This window comes from Cygnus atratus, chromosome Z, assembly GCF_013377495.2.
Source record: "Cygnus atratus isolate AKBS03 ecotype Queensland, Australia chromosome Z, CAtr_DNAZoo_HiC_assembly, whole genome shotgun sequence".
Classification (NCBI taxonomy): Eukaryota; Metazoa; Chordata; class Aves; order Anseriformes; family Anatidae; genus Cygnus; species Cygnus atratus.
In genome coordinates, this window is record NC_066396.1 from 10,158,159 (window position 1) to 10,180,209 (window position 22,051).

The following is a 22,051-nucleotide window of genomic DNA, read 5'->3' on the forward strand; positions in this document are numbered from 1 at the left end:
GTAATTTAAATAAGGTGTCCAGCTAATGTTACAGTGTATTTCACTAATTATATTTTTTTCGCTCTAACCTGTAAACAGCTAAATAAGGTAAAATCACGGATCTGTTCTGAATTTTAAAGTCTTCCTTCCACCAGTGACTTTCCTCTTTCCTCTCCCACACATCTTGTCCTCCTTGTTCTCTTGTCTGTGATCAAACCAGAAATTCTTTAGGCATCAACAATGTTGAATGACTTCCTAATGCTGTCAGTGTTGGATGTCTCAATTGTGTGGGGTTATTCTCAGAAGTGTGATAAGTGAGCATTAGCTAAACTTCTTTCACCAGTTTTGTGCTTGGGGGAAATGAGGATGCTTAGATGCTGGTCTTTCAGAGATTTAGGGGAGTTGTGTACAGAGTATGTCACCTGTTTCTCTGGGGTGCTGGTGTGTGTTTTATTATTATATTTTTTCTTTTAAAGAGCCTGGTACTTCTTCCATCTCTGTTCCTCCTTCCCCCTCATCCTTGCTGTGCTGTCCTCCTTGAAATCATGTTAGCATCCTTTTAGGGAGGCTTGGGTGAGCATTGATGATGCTTCCAAGCCAAATCCATTGGCTTGGCGCTGTCATGAAAAATGTAGCAGTCAGTTTGCAACAGCAACTGGAAAGGAAGTGGCAGAAACAGCATGATGGTACCAGGAAGACTTTCTCCTACCAGGAACTTCTTGCAAGAAAAGTGCTGCAGTCCAGAGCCATGCTGGTTGGACAGAGGGCATTTTGGCAAAGGGATGTCTTTTGCTGCTGACCTGGTTTAATTTTAAGAAAAGCATAGACATAAAGAAGTAGGGTAAATATTCAAGACATGCTTTGCCCTTCAAACTGTCAGTCCAGTTCTTGGCTATAGACTGTTTCAGCAGCAGAAACTGTTTTTAAGTGGGAAAAACAAGGTTATGAAAGCCCTCAGTGTGAAGTCTGAATATAGCAAACTAGCTGTCTTAAAATTATCTAGATTTGAAATTTATTTTAAGTGTTGAAGGCAATAGGATGAACTAATAACCTGTAAAGTTGGACTGAAATCATTACTGAAAATCTGTTTGTGTTTTCAGTATGGAGAGCTATAGACGAGTCTCAGAAAAATGCCTTAGTGTCCTTTTGTTACAACCCCCTCACTCTCTACTTCAGTAGTCCTCTTTAACCTTCCATGCATTTTAATTATAAGATTTCAGAAAGGCTGCACGGTTGTCAGAAGTGACTGATGGTTCAGTAGACAATGGAATATCAGGTTCTGAGACTTGATTAAGGAAAGAAGTTGTAAGAAGCTTTTATAAAAGCAATTTAAATGGATGCAGAGTGGGGAAGGTGAGTTGCAAATGCGCTGGTGTGGAGCTGACAGATCTGTTCTGGACTTGGACCGAAAGTCATGTATTCAGTTAGTATGCTGTCTTCTCTTTTACCTTGTTCTTGTAAAAATACACAAAAGTTGGGAGAAGCTTAGTGGCTTATTTTGGAGAAGAAGTGGGGTTTTGGGATACAGAACCTGGCATGAACATCCTTCTTCCTGAGTACCTGAGCGTGGTGCATTTACTGCTTTTATTCAAGTTTTTACTCAAGCTTGTGAAGCATTTCTAAGTTTGAGAATTGGACCCCAGGTCTCAGTGGCTGATGACACATAATTGCTAGAAATTTCAGCTGAATGCAGCCTTTTGAGAGGAACTCGGGCTGCACATTGGGACCTTAAGAAACTGTGAAAGTGCATCCCTCCAGCCACCTGTAATAATTTTACTGTTAACTTTCTTTCCTGTCTTGAAGCTTGATGTAAAGAAAGTTGCGAGGTTAAATGTGACTAGTAGACCTGGCATCACACGACTGCTCAAAGTGGTTTTGATATCAATATATTAAAGCTATATGTATTCTGCCCTGCAGCAGTGGAATAATAACTTCTGGAGGCAGGAGAGGAATAAGAAGGTTTCCAGGAAGCAGCTTGTGTTGGAGAAGAGGATTCTCTGAACACATCTCCTTTCCGTGTTTTCCCCAATCTTTGTAAAATCCTACTTTGTGATGTGACTGTGCAATAGGTTTTCTTATGCTGCCTATATGCATGAATATTCAGTTACTTAACATGAACAGCATGCTCCTTGCCATGCCATTCAGCCTTACTCCCCACTCTCTAGACAGTGGGTCCAGTGATGAAGAATCTGTTTTCATCCCTTGGAAGCTTTTCCGTATGTGTCCAATTTCTCAAAGTGGGACAAAACAATTACTAACTTTGTGGTGTTTGTTATGTGTCTTGTTATGAATTAACTGATCTTCAGAGACTGAGGTCAAGTTACAACTGTCCTTTTGGCTTGGTGTACCATCTATGTGAAGAAGACAATATCACACCATGTGTGTTGTGATGGATATTTTGCTGAAGTGTGGGTTGTAAGGCCCAACTTTCCTCCCCTCGCCTCCTCCTTTTGAAGGGATATGGTACACACAAAGCTGCTTCTGCAAGTTCTTGTCAGGCTCTTGTTTAATAAAATTGAAGTGTCAAGTATGTTAATGAATGGGATTGGCACCATGTACACACACTTTGCAACACACTTTCTTGCAGGGATAATGTGTGCTGTACGCCACATATGGGCCAGGTTTTGGTGCTCTTAATCAGGCTAAGCAAAGCCTTCATTTGTGAACATTTCCATTAAATAAAGTGAGATTGCTCATAAGGCAGGTGCAGTTCAGTGTGGCTAAGTTTCTGGTGTTGGCCCTTATTTATGAATCAGTTCCTGCTGAGGATTTCTGCCTGGTACTAACAGCTATAGATACTGCAGGTGCACGGGACGTACATAGGAGAAACCATGTGTTCCTGCCTCATTGATGGTATGGTAGCTGGAGCCTTTCATCCTTTAAACTTGTCTTCAGGGAGACATTTTGTGTGATGACCTCAAAGAGACTTCCTCGTGCTATACACCAGTAAGAAATTCTGGTGCCAACTTTAATAATCATACATGCTGCAAATGTTTGATTAACATTCGACATCTATTTTTAGATGTTGCTTCGAGATACTGTAGTTGATAGGGAAAATCTTCTGAGACACGATGTATATTACCTTTCCTATAAAAAAGAGCAGAAAGAAGATCAGCCAGAGACAGTGTCCCAGTGGAGTGGAGAATTTTACCTGCCGTGATGTTCTTGTCATGTTCAGGTGGGTAGTAGAAGGTTAGCTGGTGCTCAGCTGGTTGTTGGCAGCCACTGAAATGCATTAAGCAGGACTGAAACTGTGGCCTTATAGTCACTTCAAAGTGATGTAAGCATTGGCTCCTGCAGAAAGTGGTCATCCAGCTGCCAAATGGTCATCCAGTGGGTTACCCTGCCACTTTCCTTGTGCTGTCCCTGTGAGAATTGGGTCAAGAACCTATCTTAGGCTGCAAAAAAAACCCTTCCACAATCCAGAAGGGTTTTGGCGTAGGGTGCTGCTCACTGCTTAGGGACAAGATTCTAGAGCCAGCACAAAACAGGCAGGAACGTGAGGCCATGGGTTAGGGTTAGGGGATTGCCTCCTGCAGCAGCTGGCTGCATTTATTAGAGCTGTGGGCTTCTACTGACTGTTTCCAAGCTCTGTGGAGAAAACTGGTGAGACAATTGGTTAATGGGGCCCAGTAGTACAGAGGTGGGATGTGATGACTGGATAATAAGTCCAGATAGTGCTTCTGCTACTGTCTGGTCGGGGAATTTGGAAATCCCTGAGCCATCAGCTGGTCTGAGTTACTCATCCAGAGAAGCTGTGCTTTGCTTCCTGCTGGTCTGCATGATGACCGTGATCATGCAAGTCTTACCACATCTTGGTAGTAAGTTTTGCCCAGTATTAGTGAATTTCTGGATTTACTATTGTTCTGATGCAGATAATAGTACTGTGGATTTGTATTTGCTACAAGAATAATTTTTTTTGTATAATTTTTGTAATTACTTTACAAAAGTAATTATTATACATTAGACAGTGATGGCTCAAGTGTTCAACAATGAGACTGCTCATCTAAGTAATAGCTCATTATCCTTCGGAAGGTGGTGTGTGCCTTGTGGTCTACCAGTACATCACTTCTTGCTCCACAGAGTGGACATGTTGTGCTTTTCAAAAGGGTCTGGCATTTCAAATCCTTTTTGTACACCATTTCTTCAACATTTTTTCCAAACACTGAACTGTATTAAAATTGATGGACGTTGCACTTTTAATAAAGCTGAATAAAGCAGTATATGATTGCTCTTCATTTTTATTCAATTGACTAGAGACTGACAAGGACTGTGCAGAATGTAGGCTACTAAAAAGCAGGAGGCTTATCTCTGTTTTCAGTGTGGACAATCAAATTGAATTGACTGTAGTTAAGAGGGTACAGCCAGGCTTATTCAAGCAGCTCGTAGATTGCAGGCATGTTTTCTATTGGGGTTGTTTTCTACTTTTCCATCCACTTTAGGACATTGAAGTAACCTGTGGGTGGGAAGGAACAGAAAATTTCGCTAAGAATGCACTTTACCTCAGATGAAACAAAATGGGAATTGAATAAGTGGGGTGGAAATCACCACTGGAAGAAAAAAGGCATTCCCTGACTGTGCATCCTATTTGCAACAGTGTAAACATTTTTAGAGGATCTGGCATGAAAACAGCACTCTCACTTCATTGCTTAGCCTCTGGGTGACTGGCTGTGTAGGCCACAGACCATTGGATAACTTATCACAGGGGGGCATGAATTTGATTGTCCTTTTTAAACAGGCTGGTGGTGGCGGATAGAGTGAATAATGGCTATTTTTTGTTTTCCTTTGTTTCAAGCATGTTAATGGTGCACTCCGCTGATGTACAGGGATGTGCGTGTGAATTTCATTTTGAGCTTGCAAAGATAACATTGCATTCTGCACAGCCAAACACAGCTGTAGAGCAGTGTTGCATTTTTGAAACCTTTCCTCTGTTCTCTTTTTCTGAAGGGTTAGCAAGCAAAGTGCCCCTCCAGAGAGAGGGATTCATGGGAAGGGAGCTTTTTCCTTAGTGAAGGTTATCATTAGTGTTCGCTACTAAATTTAACAGGCTAATGTACCTGGGTGTGCTAAATGCAGCATTTTTCCCCTGTAAGAGCTAGTAATTGTATATAGGCAGGGCTGCTCTCCCAGTCCTGATTTCCATGCTGACTGCCTTGAATTTCTTAGTTTTTCATTAGTTTCTCTTAACTTAAGCTAAGACCTTTACCAAAAAAACACATTTTAAATGAAAAATCCAAAATGCTAGAACAGTGGTTAAGGCTGCTGAGAGGAGAGCAGGCATTACAGCTAAAAGGAATAAAAGTTTCCAAGAAAGAGCTCCTTTCCATAAGGAAGTATTTTTCCCCAGCATCTAAAAGTTCATTTTGGCAGTAGCAAAGAACCTGTAAGTTTTGATGTTGAGTTGTTTTTGATTTGTTTATTTTGTTCTGCTCTGTTTTTTATAAAAAATGTTTTAATCTGCCTGTTAGCAAAGACTAAAGAGAAAAATCCTATGATAGGAAGAGTGAAAGGAAGGTGAGGAGGCAATTGCTGGAGTTCCTTGGTGCGTACTGAGGGAACCAGAGTTTATAACCAGCTACCAGGTGGATGTCCATCCTTTGCAGACATAGCCTTTTGTTGTAGCTTTTTAAAAACTAAATCAGCTTCACTGTTCCAGCGAAGCAACTTTAAAGAGTCATGCCCTTAACTACTTCTGTTTCTTAGCCTTTGAAGATGCTGACAGTGCTGTGGATGATCGAGACAGTGACTATCGCAGCGAGACCAGTAACAGCATTCCTCCTCCGTACCACACGACCGCGCAGCCCAATGCCTCTGTGCACCAGTTCACCGTACCATCACGCCTGCAGCAGCAAGGAGTCTTGCGGGAATCCTGTGCTGACTCCCTACAAAATTATGACCTGGATTATCGTGAGCATGTGGCCATCAGGTGAGTGATGCCTTCTGGGCAGCTTTTCTTTTCCCGTTACTTTTCCACAGCAGAACCTGAAGGTGCTGTGCTAGCAGAGGAGGGCAGCAGAATGACTCTGAAAGGCTTCTGTTGGGAAGGTATGATATGTTTTGCTAACACTGGGACCTAACTGTTAACTAGGAAAAACCTGTAAGACTATGTATTGCACCAGATCCCGCAGTTCAGTGAATTACTTTTTGAAGATATACTCAACTATGAGGTCATTTATTCTTGTCTGTACATTTTCCTTAACTTTTGAAGGCCAGGACACTTACTAATAGGTTGTTCTGGTACCAGCGCTTGGGTGTGCTCACAGAGCCCTGTCTGGCAGAGTTTATCCTATTAGGATATGCCCCTCTTTATTGGGGCAGATGCGTTTTCTGTTTCAGATTAGCTCCTCTTCTTCTATTAGCTCTGCCAAAGCAGGATATTTAAGGAGAAAGTCTTCAACAGATTATTTTCCGTTATCATGCAACACTGTTGAATAGTGTGTTTTCCTTTGGGCTGCCTGAAAGATAAGTTTACTGGCTCTAAATTAGCTTTTTGACCCTAAATCAGTAGTTTCACAATTGTTCTTAAGTATTAAGCATAACAGGGTTAACTAACTAGGATCAATGGTTGTGAACTAAAGCTGGGAGCTATAAAAATGTAACAGAAACACTGTTTCAAAGAAAAGATGAGTTAAACGTAAGGGGGAAGCAGAAGAACTTAGATAGTGCTAGTAAACTTGATAAGAGTGGGGTTATGGAACAGGGCATGTTGCTGCCTCTGCCTCAGATGTGGAAGAAAGGCAGCTTCTTAAATACTGCCAGAGCTGGAGGTGCAGGGCTTTATATGCATTGTAACTGATTTGTTCTAACTCATCACTCTTGGTAAGAATGTTCTTGTTTCCTCAAGCCTGAACCTGAATTCAGTTGCCTGAATATGGCTGAGGCTAAATTTAGACTTTTTTTTTTCTTTAATGGTAAAAGCTGAAGTTTAATGGTAACACTTGAAGTTGTCACTGTTACTGGGATTTCATGCAAGTGAGCCAACAAAATGCATTTACTGCAGTACGACCTCATTCTTGGTGCTTTTTTCCTAGCCTGTTAAATACCTAATGTAAGCAAGGTAGTCCCTTTTCCATGCTATTCTATACCATTAGTTTATAGTAATAAAATTATTGAAGATCTTGCTGACAGTCTGTGAAGATGAATTGAAGCTACTTTTTGTGGAAGTGCCAAGCTGAACAGTGGGTTGTGAACTTCTAGCCATGTCTAGTGAATAAATGTGTTTGTAACATAACATTCCATGGAAAAGACTTCTGGTTTGAACTGTTGAAGAATACTAAGATGGAATACGTTTTTTTAATTTTTATTTCTTTAATGTATGGATATGAAAGAATCTAGACTGATAAAGTTTACTTAAAAACTAAGAGCTTTGTAGCCTGCTCCCTTTGGGGATTCCTGTTCCCCTGTGCATTTCCTACATGACTAGCAAGACTTTTTACTACATATTTAATCTTAAAAATAGGAAATGCAAATAAGCTTTCCAAAGAACCTACATGGGATTCTCTTTTCTTATCAGAGAGGTATTTCTAAGTAGAACTGGCTGGAAAAAAAACACACACATTGGGCAATCTTAAATATTTTCAAAACTCAGTTGTATAGAGTATTGCAAAAACAAAACGTGTTTAACTTTTGCTCTTAGCAACTTTGTGTGCCATGGACCAGGCAGATGCTTGATGAAGTTCCTGGCAGACTGCAGTTCATGATTGCTGAGGAAATGACAGCTTGTAGGAGGCTGTATAGGGCAGACCCAGAGGAACCAGACAAAGTTCAGCTAGAACCTGTCTTGAATTAGGTGAAATGCCAAAATGCTTCAGCTGGAACTGGCTGTATTAACATCTGTTTTTTTTTTTTTTTTTTTCTAACAACATTTGGGTTTGTCTGGAAGAATTTTGATGCTCTTTATCGCCTGTTAAGCATAATTGCATTCCCTTAATAGAAGGACGTGTTTCATTCCCGTCTCTCCAAAGGATAACAAATACTATTCTTGTTTGCTCTGGGAGTGTTTTGCTCCCAACAGCCAGTCTGACTTCAAAATAGCAGTTTTCTTCCGCACAGATTTATTTATTTTTTAATTCAAGCACTAACTTTTCCTTGCAATGTTCATTTTGTGTAACCATGTGTCCTCCATGTCTCCCTGCTCTCGCCCTGTTTACTCCCAAGGCGATATGATAGCATAGATTCCACTGTGAGTGGCCGAACTGACCTAGAGTCCACATCTGAGTCTAGTCAAATGACAAGCCGCCAGTGCTCGCTAGAGAGCAGGCACTCTCTAGATCTGTCTGATAGGTGGGTTAACCTCTGTGCAGCCTGTGTGCTTGTCTCCTTGTTCTTGCTGCTGTGAAGTCGTCTTGTGGCACAGTTCGGCTGATTTTTGCTGTTTGCCTTGGCTGTGTTTCAGATCTGTTGTGGTCTAGTGCCGGGCTGATCTTGACATCTTTTTCCTCTCCTGGGTGTTGGACTTCTTGTCATTGCTCTCTTTCTAATAAAACAAATGTTTTGTAGAGTGGTAGAGGAACCTCTTCTGGGGGAAGGAGCTCATTTAGAAACAAAAATCATTTCTTGCCTAAATTAGTCAATTGTTGGTTCAGCATTTACAGGTAATGGCTCTTCATGCATTCACGTAGCTTCCGTTGCTTTCAGCTCAGACTTGGAAGGGCTTGATCCAGTAACTATGGTGGCCCTATGAGTCTTTTCAATTTCATTAGTTTTTTTAAGATAGTTGTTTCCATTGTGAACTTAAAATTGCAAGCAAGAAGTGTAGGAAGTGTTCTAAACCGTGTGCAACAGGACTCATTTAAGGTAATGAGTATCTTTCCAATTAGTGCAAGTTAGCTAATACTGATGGAAATGAAGCACTAAACCAGCAATAGTGGAAATGCAATGACCTATTTTTCTTTCAGTGCTATCCCACCAGCATCCTACATTGGGGTGCCCAGGCAGCTCAGCCTGTGAAGGTGAAGACTTGGTGTATTAGCAGTATCCATACAAAGCCCGTGTACCCTTTGCCCTTTCTCTTCTCTTGATCTGCTCTTAAAGTATCAGGGTGGGTGCACCTTCATGCTGCCTAGTTCCAGACAACTAATGACATGAGACAAAGTTGCTGTGCACCTTTTAGATGAGCATTTTGATTTTTTTTTACAGGAACTCTTGGAAGATTTAGACAAACATGAAGCTTTCTTGCTACTAGGTTTTGGGTTGGTGATCAACTGATATTTTATCCTTTGATCCTGGGCTAGGAATTAATCCTGAAATCCCATAGATCATGTATTTGGGTTTCTGGGAAGCTTCAGCTGGTTTGACAGCAAAACTAGATCCTTAAATCTGTTCTCTCGCAATGGACAATGTGGGTTGCTGGATCTGTTCAGATGCATTGCAAATGGGGCAGTACAGATCCTGAAAAGCTTCTCAGGCTGGCAGTGGGCTAGTAGTGACCACCAATGGGTTGTTTTGCCTTCTGACTCAGTGGCATCCCCAGAGATCTTCATTTTGCTTCTGGAGGAGCCCCTTGAGGGGAGAAGATTGCTGTCAGTGCACATGTAGGCAGCAGGCTTGAGGGTAAGTTTCCTTGGTGGAGGACAGAAGAGAATCAGCCTGCCTTCTACTTGTACCAGGTTTCAGGGCTCAGATACCCAAAGAAATGGTCCATCCTTGCTCTGCACAGACTTCTGTCCACTTCTCCACCAGACCTCATGGCATCACAACCAGAGTAACTACAGCCATGAGCTCAGTTGTCCCTAGCTGAGGTCAGGGGTCTGGTGCTGCGTCTGCCCACGCTGCAGGGCATCTGCAGAGGGAGTGCGTTACCTGCAGTGAGAGCACTCACAGCAAACAGGAGCGGTGGCATAACTTGAGCTCCTCATGTTGATGGTGTGTACAGTTTGTATTTTGTTCTGTCTCTTCTTCCTTGGAGTCCAGTCATTGCTGAGTCCCTGCACACTTTCACTGCCCTTTAGCTACCCTTGGGAGAAACAAAGTGTCCTGTGGGCTTTATGAATACTGCTAATACTGCTAAATTGAGGTCTGCTGCCTAGACTAACTGAAATGCATTCATAGCATAGTGGAATGGTGTGCGTGGGTGCAGTATCTTAAAGTAGTCCTGTTACTGTAATAACTGACTTTTTTAAAGCATGCCTAAAAAAGTAGCAGCAGAGTACTGGTACAGCTAAGGCCGCGTGCCCTCACTTGATCACAAAAAGCTGTTCTCTCTCAAACAGGCATTTCCAAATTCTGTGCAACTGTAACCGGTGGAATATCATAACCCACACTGCTTTTTTTTGACGGTTTGATTGAAGTTTACTGGTGGTAGATTGACAGGTTTTCAGTTTTGTAATGTCTGGATGTTTCTCATTTTAATTTTCTTTTATTTAATGCATGTTTTTCATTACTGTTTTTTTCTGTCCTTTCTAAAGCTTTTTTTAAAAAAACTGTTGTTTTCCCCTTTCCTTTTTTTTTCTGTCTCTTGTCTTTTCCCTCCCACCCCTTTTATTTTTCATCTTAGACAAGGATCTATAGCTAGGAATGACAGAGTCAGGCTTATTCCATTTAATTCTGAAGATGGAGAAGAAGAACAGGAGAGTAACTATGAAGAGCTAGGAAAACTGCTAATAGAGGAATTCTTAGAAAAGAGCCATAAAAATAGAAGTTGGCAGGAAGCAAACATAAAAAAGATGCAAACTCTCTCAGAAAGGGAAAATTTCAATCACTGTGAAAGATCAAGATGCTGCCAAAATGTGTGTGTGGAGTCAGGATCTGTAGATGTCCCTAGGTATCCTCAGGAGTACGATACAATAGATAGGAGAAGGAAAAAGAAACTGCGATACAGCAATCTTGAAGAGAGTGAGCAAATGAGCCTGCAAAGTAATGGAGGTCTGCACTTTCCAAGGGAGAAAAAAAATTGTTTCAATGGTGTGGCAACTATTTCTGAACCTAATGATGATTTCCCAGTATATGATAGGACTGGAAAATATACCAGCAGATCTGAAAATAAGGAAGGTTTGTCTGCTTATCCCATCCTGCGTCCATACAAAAATGGCTTAATGGTTAAAAGTGGTAAGTTGCCCAACAAACAGGCAGTGAACCATGAGGGTTCACTTCACCTCAGTAATGGTGAAGAAATGAAACACGTAGGGCTGCCAGATAATACTTTCGTGCCCCTGGATATCCTAGAGGAATTTGACAGCAGTGCTTCTGATGAGTTTCAGTACTCACCCGTTTCAGATGAGGAAATGGAGGAACTCGCAATGCTTTCACAAACATGGTGTTATTCTGACATCAGCCGTTTGAGAGACTTCACTGTTAATTACCCTGCAAATTCAGGGTCCCAGTTAAAGGCTAGCTGTGATAAAAAACACAGGACTAAAGGGAGCAAGCATGGTCATCCTATGCAAGACTTTACACTGTCTCCTGTTGAAGAACCCAGCGAGGAGTATGTAGACACGATCGATGAACTTCAGTGTCTGGTAGAAACAGTTTCAGAATACTTGGCTGAAAAGGAGGAAGAAATCAGCAAATTTGCTACATTGCCAGAGACAAGAAAAAATGCTGAGCGCATGTCACTGAAGCAGGATAATGCTGATAATTCAGTAGAAGCCAGGAAGTCTGAGCAGACCAAATATCCTGCTGTGGAGGAGAGTACCAAGGGCAAATCTGAATCTCTTCCAGACTTGTCAGGTGTGAAGAATACTGTGAATTCCCTGTTCAGCTCTTTGACTGAAAAGGTGGGGTCAAGCACAAAGCAGCTCACAGCCTCTGTTGAAAAGCTTGTTTCTTCCACTCCAGAGAAGACAGAAACCAGAACCTCATCAGAAGGTGGAGTCTCAAATGTACTTTCTAGCAAGCCCAAAAGTGAGAGTTCATCTTCTGGAATGGCAGCAGATAGTAAAGCTGACACAAAGTTCTCCATTCACTCTTTGCTACCATCCCAGGTGAGTGGTGATAAAAGAGCCGCGAATGTAAACTCCAGCAAGCAAGAAACCACTCAGGTGGACAGTAAGGCTTCCACACTGCATCATCTCCAGCAATCACAGGAAACCACCACCAGCAGCCAGCAGAACCAGCATTCAGTTATGAATTCTGTTCTAGGCATGTTTAATCCTTTAAAGATCTTCTCTGAGAAGGAAGTGCCAAAACAAGAAGTCGTAAAAGAGGAGCACACTGAGGAGAACAGCCATGCTGTGAAAGCCGATGAGGCAAACAGAGGTGAGAGATCGTCTGGACAGACGGCAGACAAGACCAGCAGTATGGTTCCTGAGACACAGCTGAGTGAGACTAAATGTGAGGCAGGGGTAAACACAAATAGCACTTCTGTGTCTTCAGTCTTTGGTAGGCTCACAAACTCTGTCAGTTCCTTCAGTCTGAAAGCCAATTTAGATGGTCTCTTCGCTCCAAAGCAGCAGGATGTGCCACAGAAGCAGTCAGAGTTGCATCGTGTTACAGATAAGCCAGATGCCACCATAAAAGAGGGCACACATGCTGCCAGGGAACAGCCTCCTGCAAATCACTTAAGGGATCAGCATACTGCAGGTCATGGACTGGGAAAGAAGCAAAATAGAGCTAATGGGGAACTTCATTCAGAGCCTCAGGATCAGGATACAGCACCTGAAAGCTTTTTCAGTCCACTCAAAAAGTCTTTCAGTCAGTTGTTACTTCCTTCTGCTGAACCAGGGCAGAAAGAAAATATGCCTGGGCTTTTTAAAGGCCATAAGTCTGAGGAAGATGTAAGACAAAACAGTTCATCAAGTGAAGAACACTCATTTCCTTTTACCAGGAAACTTCCTTTTTTCAGTGGGTTGGGTTTTTCAGACAAGGAAGAAAATACAAAGGAGAAAGGTGGCTTTATTCCTTCATTATTTAAATTTTCCTCTGCAGAAAATCTAGCAAATTCTAAGGACCAAACAAGTCATCAGAGTTCTAGTGACATTTCTTTGCCTGAAAACAGAAGCAGGAATTTAGAAAATGCCATTTCATTAAAACCTAACTCTGTTCCAGATTTATCAGACCACAAGGAAGAACTTAAACAAACCAAAAACATGAATAAAGAAAATGTATCTACTGCCCAAGAAAGCAGAAATAAACACCAGGAGAGCACCTCTATTACCTCCATGGTTGCAGGAGAGCAGCAGAGAACTAAGAATGCTCAGGAAGAACCTAGAAATTTAAAAGGAGGATTACCAAAAGGACTAAATGCAAACTTAAACGACAGCGTAGTTGAATCCATCCTTTCAGACAGAGGGCCAGAAGCTGCAAATGCAGATGATACGCAGAAGAAGCACATGCCAGGTTTTCTGTCTGGATTTCTTCACATTTCTTCCAATGAAAACACTGACAATAACCACGAGTTGACTGTTAAAAGTGAGAGTGATAGCCAGAAAAGCAGTTCTTCTGGTTTATTTTCTGGTTTATTTAAATTTGCTTCAAATGAAAATGTGGCTGAATGTAAGCAGGAGAAGGTGAAATCAAACTCTCTTGGCTTCATGAAGCTTTTTGATAGAAGTGAGGATTCTAACTTGGAGAGAAAATCCAGTGACTCAGGAATGACTTCTGATACCCAAAGCAGCAATGCAGAAAAGCAGGAAACTTCCAGCTTCTTTAAAAATCTGCTGCCCAAAACAAAGGAGAAACTGGATAATGTGAAAATGATGGAATCTTCCAAAACTACTGACCACCTGCCCAGCACAAGAGTAAATAAGCCAGCTGAGCATTCTGTGCCCCCTGATGCTCTAAATCCTCAAGCCAAGGTACACGACTTATCTGGAAAGTCTGTAAAGAGTAGGCAAGTTGCTTATCAGGATGCAGAATCTAGAAGTTTTCCAACCTTTTTAAAGAAAGAGTCAAATGAATTTCTTAATTTGACTAATAAAAACCATAACCTTACAGAGCAGTACTCAGCTTACCAGGAAACAAGAAGTCATTCTAGCTTTGAATGGGAATATGAAGTGGGGGAACTTGTTGAGGCTCGTGAAATAGCCCTGCCAGTTTACTACGTATTAAACCAGAACTCTGTTCTGCCACCTCAGTTCGTGGACTGGCCTGAAAATGACATGGTAGTGAATCTCTGTAAAAAGGATGGAAATGCAAATGTGATGGATTGGCAGACTAATGCCAATTTTGATGGACAAAGTTTGGATTTAAGTGTGATGTCATATGAGTCATTTGACCAATTAACGTTTCAAGATTTTTGTTCAGAAGAAAATGATGCGTGGACTGCTAATTCTCTCAATGAAAGTTACAGTAACTTTCCACCTTTTGAGAGAGATGGCAGTTACTTGTTAGAAGAGCTGCCAATGGATTTAAGCTACTCCTCTGGCTGTGATGGAACTATGTGGACCCTAATTGACCAAGAGACTTTAAGTATGGATGAGAACTTTATGTACTCATCCTATAGCCAGGACTATCAGGAGTGGCTGATGCTGCTTGAGCAGGGTGTATGGTGGCCATCAGAAGATGGAGACTGTGGATACTACATGTACAGTGACAGCCAGTATGTGTATTCACTACTCACTGATCCCACTGGGCAGTACGTTTATGTGTGTGCTCCGGAGACTTATTCCTACCCAGAGTGCTGGGATTATAATGTTCAGATGGGTTCCATTCCAAGAGCTGTGCTGGAAGACAACACAATTGCTGTTTGTGGTTTTAAGGTCCCTCTTGGCAATGAAGATGAGCTATTTTGGTTTGCTGAAGAGGAGTGTTTAGATGATTATTCAACAAATAAACCTCTGGATTTGTCAGTAGCTTTGCAGAGGAGTGATCAGTTAATGAACATGAATTTGGAGACATTTTCACAGATGTTTGAAGAGTCCATTTATTATCAGAGAGAGCAGCCACTAGATTTCTCGGGTTATAAACTTCAAAAACTCAAAGTCGATTTTAGACCTGAAAAGGAAACCCAGAACTATTCCGAGGAATCTTCGGTAACCCTTGATCTTAGAATACATTCCAGAGGGGCTCGTGATAAATCGCTGAGTAAGGAAGCCCACACCAAGGAACTGGATAAGGCTGTCCCTGTGACAACTGCTGGGGGCGGATCATCAGGATTCTTTGGTTTCCATCTGTTTCAATCTACTCCTAAAGCTGAAGAAACTGTGGCAACTACTGAGAGAGTAACAGAAGCAAAAAAGACTGAAGAAGATAAGAAAATGCCAGTGAACAAAGTTACCTCTCTATTTTCTGCGTTGGGTGGATTGATTGGGAAGTCTTCAGGTCCTGACTCAGAGACATCAAAAGATTCTTCCTTGAAGAGAGCAGACACGCAGTCAAAATCATCGGAAGATAAAACTGATGTTTTATCACTTGTACCAAATAAAAAATCAGATGAGGCACAGGCATGGCAAAAGTTTCCTGTTACATCACAACTGAGAAGAAATACTTCGTCAGATCTTAGTTTGGAGGCTGCTAGAAATGAAAAGCTGGAATTAAAGCAGAATGAAAACATCCATGTTAAAAAAGCAGGATTAACAAAATCTCCTTCTCAACTGAGCCAAACTGCTCCAGATGGCAGGCCTGTAAGAGCAGAGGGACCTGCTAAAGCAATGCCAGCTTCCAGGCATTTCGAACGACATGTGAGTATTAATGAACCCAGTCAGCCACAGCCAAATGAGAGCCACCCAGCCCCTGATCCCGAGGAAACATTATTTAAAAGTGCCCTGAAACTGTTCAGCCTCGGGGAAGATTCTTCTGGAAGCTCAAATGCTAACAAAACCCAAACTTCTGGATTTTTTGACTTCTTCAAAACACAAGTAAGTAAAGCACCACAGCCATCACCAGATCTGGAAAAAAATCAAAACGATAAACCAGAAAAGGTGATACATCCAGAACAGAAGGAAACCTCCAGCATCTCATCCTTGTTTGGATCCATTGGAGATCTCTTCAAAGTGGAAGCTGTGTCTTCTCAGCCAACACCAAGTGCTGCAACTCTGCCAAAAACCAGTAGTAGAACTGTGGCTGAATCGAGACAAAAAACTGTAAAGTCTGGTGGTCCTCAGAGTGTTAGTATGCCATGTCTGTCCTCCACTCCTAAGGAAGGGGTGAGAACGGAAGGCACAGACAGGCAGATCTCTCCTAGCACTGGGGCGCAAAAGGAACAACTGAGCAGAAAAGCTGAGGAGGAGTCTTCTGAGGGTAAGAAAGTGCCTTCTGGAATTGCTTCACAGAAGCCACTGCTTGTAGGTCCCAATATAAGGCAGTTGAATCAGTCAGCTGTGCAGCAGAGCAGTGTACCCACATACAGACCAAAGCAACAAGGAGGAAATCGTTCAGGTGGCACAACGAATCAGACAAAACCAAGGCCAGATCAAATCCCTAAAGAATCAGGTTTCAGTTTCCCATTCAGCTTTTCTGATATCACTGCTCCAAAGCCACAGCCAGCTGGTAGGAGCATATTCTCCTTCTTCGCCGGATCAGACGAACCAAAGCCTTCAGCACCCACTCCTGCTCCTGCTAGCGCAAAGCAACAAGAAACAGAGGGGCTGTTTCATCTGCCCTCCTTCTTTTCCAGCGGTCCAACTGCTGACAAGAGCGTACCTCAAAAAAGTACTAGCTTTAGCTTCTTCAATTTGACATCCTTTTTGGATGAAAAGCCACAAACTACTCGAGGACCGGAGGTTAATACAAAACCAGCTAAACCAGTGAACTCTAAGCCGTATATGACCCAAAGTATTTCCAATGATTCTGGTATCAAAATTTCCAGTTGTGCCAGCCAGCAAGATGCAGACAATAAAAAAGAAGTTGATGATATTATTGCAGCAGTGACTGGCAAACAAACGTTTAATAAAGTCACCATGAGAGAAAACAAGTCAGAAATGCTGGCGGTGAAAAATGCAGAAAGTGTTGCCGAGGTAGTTGAAGAGAGTGACTTAAAAAAGCCTCCTCAGACTGATGACACCGCTGGAATCAGTTTGGATGCTTCTGGTCCTTGCCCTCAGACTCCCAATGTGCAGGAGCATTCTCAGGATGAGCAGACTGTTTCCTTAGGGGCAGAAGATGATGCTCTGGGTAGCACAGGGAAGACGGACAGTGAATTTCCTATTGATAAAGAAGAGCTATATTCTTCAAAAGAACAAGCTTCTGAAAATAATGATTATAGTACAGACTTAGAAGGTAAAATGGCTTCAATGATTATAAATGACTCAAATATTGCAAGTGACATAAAAAATGAAGTAGCCTCTGAAAAAGTATGTGCACAACGTGAGTTGCTGGAACATAAATTACCCAAACAAACTCCTGGTGACAGGTTACAACAGGCACAAGAATTACACTTTATTTCTAAAATGCCCGACGCATCTAATTTGCAAAACAAACCTAAAGAATCTGAGGGTGATAAATCGGTACTGGATTCTTCAGTTGAAATGTTTTCAAGCTTCATGACAAAAATGAAACCTCCTAAAACGTTGTCTGGTTTCTTTTCTCAACCACAAGCTCCTGTACCTCCTACTGCACAGAAGAAAAGCTCTTCTTTCTTTGGTTTCTCATCCCTCCCAGGTGGCCCAGCACCAGCTTTCACAAATGATCTCTTTGGCATCTTCAAAGGTCCAAAAGAATCTCCAAAAGAGATGCCTCCACAATCCACCCCTAAACCTCAAAGCAGCAAAATGAAAGATGTCATTGGGTCTGTTCCAGCAAAAGACTCTAGGAAGACAGAAGATAGTGTTGCAACCAGGGAGTCTGAAATAGATATGTCAAGCTCTCTGAAGCAGGACATATTGCCTGTCTCAGTAGAAGAGAACTTCACAAAAGAATCTCCCATGAAAACAGAAAATGAAGAAAACAGGAACTCAGAAACCTGTAAAGAGGAACCTCTGAAGATCACTCCAGAAGCAGTGGTCTCTGGTGAAAGTCAAGTCCCGGAGGCTCTGCAGCTGGTTAGTGATGCACAGCCCTCTGAGAAGACAGATGTTAAACCATGCCAGTCTGATTTCAATAGTGCAGTCAGTACAGAGCAGGCTGAGGCCACTGACCAGACCGAGGTAAGTCCATGCCAATTAGACATGTCTTCATATGTAACAGAGGAACAAGATGCTTCTACAGACAAAGCAGCTGTTGACACCCTTCAGACTGGCTCTAGTGGTGGGCTTGAACCGGAAATTGAAGCCCCAGTTAATGGGACAGACACAGACCTTTCCCAATCAAATAAGAGTGCTGCACTTGAATCAGAGCCTGCTGTTCCAGGGGATCAGGCTAATGCTGGCATTGACCAGCCAGACATGATCAGTAGTGATGGCAGAGAACCCATAGCTCCAGTTGATGAGCCTAGTGTTCAACACCTTCAGCTGGATGAACAAGAAAAAGGTGAGGTAGAACCGCAAATTGCTGGACAAGAAAAGAATCTGTCAATTAATGAGATACCTGAGGAAGGGATTTCTTCTGAATGTGAGTTGAAGAAACAGGGTAAGCCTAATAATGCTCCTACAGATGCAAACAGCAGTAAAACGGTCTTTGAAATACCAAGCATGCCCAGTTTGCCAAAATTCAGCTTTATGTCATCTGCTGATACTGGAAAGCCATTTGGGTCTTTCTTCTCTCAGCAGCCGCCTTCTGTTAATAAAGCAGGGGCAGATCAGGGCCTCATGTCCAGCTTTAAGAAACTTTCTTCGAGTCTCTTTGAAGGAGGCAGTGAAGAAAAGGTGAGTAAACCAGAGAGTGCCCAAGGAGCAGTGTTTGGGAAAAAGCTAGATTTCTCCTTTCCCTGGCAAAAAGATAACAAGGAGACCTTTGCCAAAAGGGAACCACATGTACCACCGCAGGCTTTGTCAAAACCAGATGACAAGGTGCTAAGAACAGTCAGTTCAGATGAAAACTCAAAATCTGCAGTCTCAGATCAACTGACTGATGCAAATATAGAAGTAAACTTGTCTTCAAAGCAGCCTGACATTGTAGACAATGAACTTTCTGAAGAACCATCTGGTGCAAGCACTGTTGATGATGCATCCAACAAAGAGCTGGGAGAGAAGTTTGATAAAGAGCCCGAAGATCAGCAGAACGTGATTTCCAGTGAATTGCAGAAAGATCAGACAGATGAGTATGCACCAGAGCAGCCTGAACTGAAAGAAACCGAGCTTGATTCAGCTCCTAATGGAGCCATGCTTCATCCTAGCACGCAGCCTGCAGATCTGAATAGCGTGGAACAACTGAAGGAGAAAAGGCTAGTTACAAATCAGGCATAATAAATGGTTTCAACTGATTGACCATTTATAATGCAATACTGCAGCAGTAGATGTTAGCCTTGGTGTCTGATGTTAGTAGCTCAGTCCCCTCTGTATTTAAGTGTTTTTAGTATCACTGATAGCTGTCACAGGGGATGTGGTAAACCGCGATCACTAGTAATGCACAAACCCTTATACTATTTTCTCCACTTTCTCCGCTCTTTTTTCTGAAGTGTTGATTGGATTTCCAATGCTCTTGCACTGTGTCCTGCTGAATGAAATGCTTTTAGTGCTAATTTCATTAGCCTTTCAGAAATTTAGTTCTTTGTGTGTTAGTTCTGCTGCATACAATTCACTTTGCTTTCTTGTTTAGTGATAATTATGTTGTGTTTGCTAAGAAAAATCAACAGTAGATAAGGTATTGAAAGGAATAACCATGTTGTTTTCAAACTGCAAAGTAAAAACTTAATTTTAGAGAAAAAATTAACTTACTGCTAACATATTATAGAACTAAATAGGTTCATTTCACATTACTGATGCTTGTAAAACATTTACAGAGATATCAGTGAAGGTATTCTAATGCTTGCTCTTCCTAAAATCTCTGCAAAAGTTATTTCATGCAGTTAGGGAGGCTACTAAAGGAAAGTATCAGTATTTCAAGAAGCTGTAATCAGACATGTGCATGTGTCAAGTTAAAATTGCCATCAAAATTTGAACTGGAGACTTGAATCACCCACAGATATGCGTTTAGGAAGTGGAAGTGGTTCTGTCTCTGATCTGACAGTTGCTGCACTGCACTCCCCAAACTTCCTGTCTGGCTTCAAATTCTCCTTACTGTACAAGTGAGAGAAACATTAGTGCTGCTTAATTCTTGGATTGAAATATTTACCGTGGCTGAGCTACAGTTTTCCTGACTGCATGAGAAATTTAGAAATTTCCATTCACTGTAATCTGTGTGAGGATTCTGGGGATTCAGTTCTGGAAGTGGTGTCTTGAATCATAGAGATCACGCCCTTGTAGTGGTGGTGTGTTTTTTTGTTTTGTTTTGTTTTGTTGCATAAATGAAATTGTTGAGAGAGCTTTATTGGAGTGACATATGCAGCATCCCTTTGTGAACAATTGCTCTGCTTTTGTAAAAGGTTTTAAGTTTGGTGGTCTTAACCTTGACCTTGACTTCAGTGTATTTTATTATAATCGTATTATATAAATATAAACAAGCTTAACTTCTTATTAACAGCCTAAATGGTCATGGTAAAGCTGCAGTAAAACTGTAGAAGTCAAACACTTCCACTCTGAATTCCAGTGTTTCCATTTTTATTCCTCTCTGGCTATTAGAATATCTTCACTGGCAGTGTCTAGCTGATGTAGGGTGGGGAAGTGAACAATTGGTGCCAGGCAGATTTTTGTAACTCCGTATCATACGTAATCTATGTAGTGGTAGGCTGTGTATTTCTATTGCCTACCCAAGTTTTGAAGTTCAGAAGTCTAGACCTAGTTCAGGAGGCATAATTGCTAGGTATGACTTCATAACATATCTTTTTAGTATATTTAGTGTCCCATGCAGGGTTTTAGATGTGTAAATTGCTTTTCATTTTTCAAAGTGATTGCTTTATCTGACGGACTTTCTTATTCTCTCATAGTCCTGCTGGCAGTAGTAGATATGGCTCCTCTTGTAATGTCAGCCAGGGGAGCTCTCACCTGAGTGAGCTGGACCATTCCCATGAAAGTGCCCATGGCTCTGAGCAAGATGACGATCACCAGGAAAGAGAGTCAAATCATTCCTACCGCAGTTCGGGCAGCTACCAGAAGGATGGCCAAACATGGCTCAGGGAGCAAGAGGAGCCTCGCGGCAAAGGAGGGGAAGAGAAGGTCTGCGAGACAGAGGAGAAGCATACCGATCACTCTGCAGCTAAGTTACCCCTGGAACTTGACAAGCCCAAGGATGTTGATGCAAGAGCCCAAGTGAGGTAGGTGAAGTGCCCTATTCCTGAGATCTTTTCAACTCGTTCAAAGAGGATTCGTCCTTGTTGTTTCCTGGTGCAAATTTATATACATTGTTCTTGCAGTTGTCTTTTACAGCTAGCTTGGTGTTGCTGATCTGTGAAACATTTTTATGTGTAGAACCAGTTATTTATGAGACATTGACTAAACTTAAACTGTATTTTCTATGTACCTGTTAATCCCTTGAAATTTAACTGCCGCATTTTCTGTTTCTTATTTGATAAATGTAGTTTAGTCCAAAGATAGCTGCTTTTATTGCTCATGTGTGATCAGGCTTATGCATGAGCATAGTGATAGTTGGAGCTGCGTTCGTTCTTTTCTTGTATAGTAAGCTACCACAGCTAGAGTTACTGTTTATGCAGTTGCAGGTTGTAGACTTACCATGTGAATTGATGTGTTGCTCTAACTCATGATGGCAGCTTTTCTTGCACTTGGGCTTTACAAGCTGTTGACAGTATTGAAGACAGTCCTCAGAAGTATTTCAGCAAAGTTTGGAGGAGTAATGCTCTGGATTATGTATAGGTTTTACAGGAATTTCAAATTCCACCACTTAGGTTTGAGAGTATCTATCTTTTCTTGAGGTAGTTAAATCATTGCAGCCCTTAGTGTGGATATGGTTATATTTTCATAAGCATGAGGGATTATTTTCTTCTGGTTAAGATGGATGGATCAGTTAGATTCATGGAAAGATGTCTGCCTGTCTGTAGTCTTTGGGGATTACAGTATGGAGTGTACAGTTACACTGGTGTCATTGTGCTTACGTGAAAGAATTAACCACAGCAGTTCATGTGTATGCAACTCTTACACTAAAGATATAAAAAAGGAAAACAAGACTAGCAAGAGTGTTAATCTGTTCTTAAACTCTGACTCACTTTCCTCTTCTCATTACAGAGTCTTGTCCCAGAATGGCTGGCCTATATTTGCTTACATGGAGG

At 41.7% G+C, this 22,051-nt stretch overlaps 1 protein-coding gene across 2 annotated transcripts in view; it reads left to right on the forward strand.

The window, feature by feature from the left end:
* UNC13B (unc-13 homolog B) overlaps positions 1 to 22,051 on the forward strand; it is a 212,336-nt gene that overhangs the window by 58,595 nt on the left and 131,690 nt on the right. For both annotated transcript variants that reach the window (XM_050716466.1, XM_035563881.2), the window contains exons 8-9: positions 5,683 to 5,905; positions 20,756 to 21,082. In XM_050716466.1, coding sequence (XP_050572423.1) covers positions 5,683 to 5,905; positions 20,756 to 21,082 — 550 coding nt within the window. The remainder of the gene's footprint in view (positions 1 to 5,682; positions 5,906 to 20,755; positions 21,083 to 22,051) is intronic.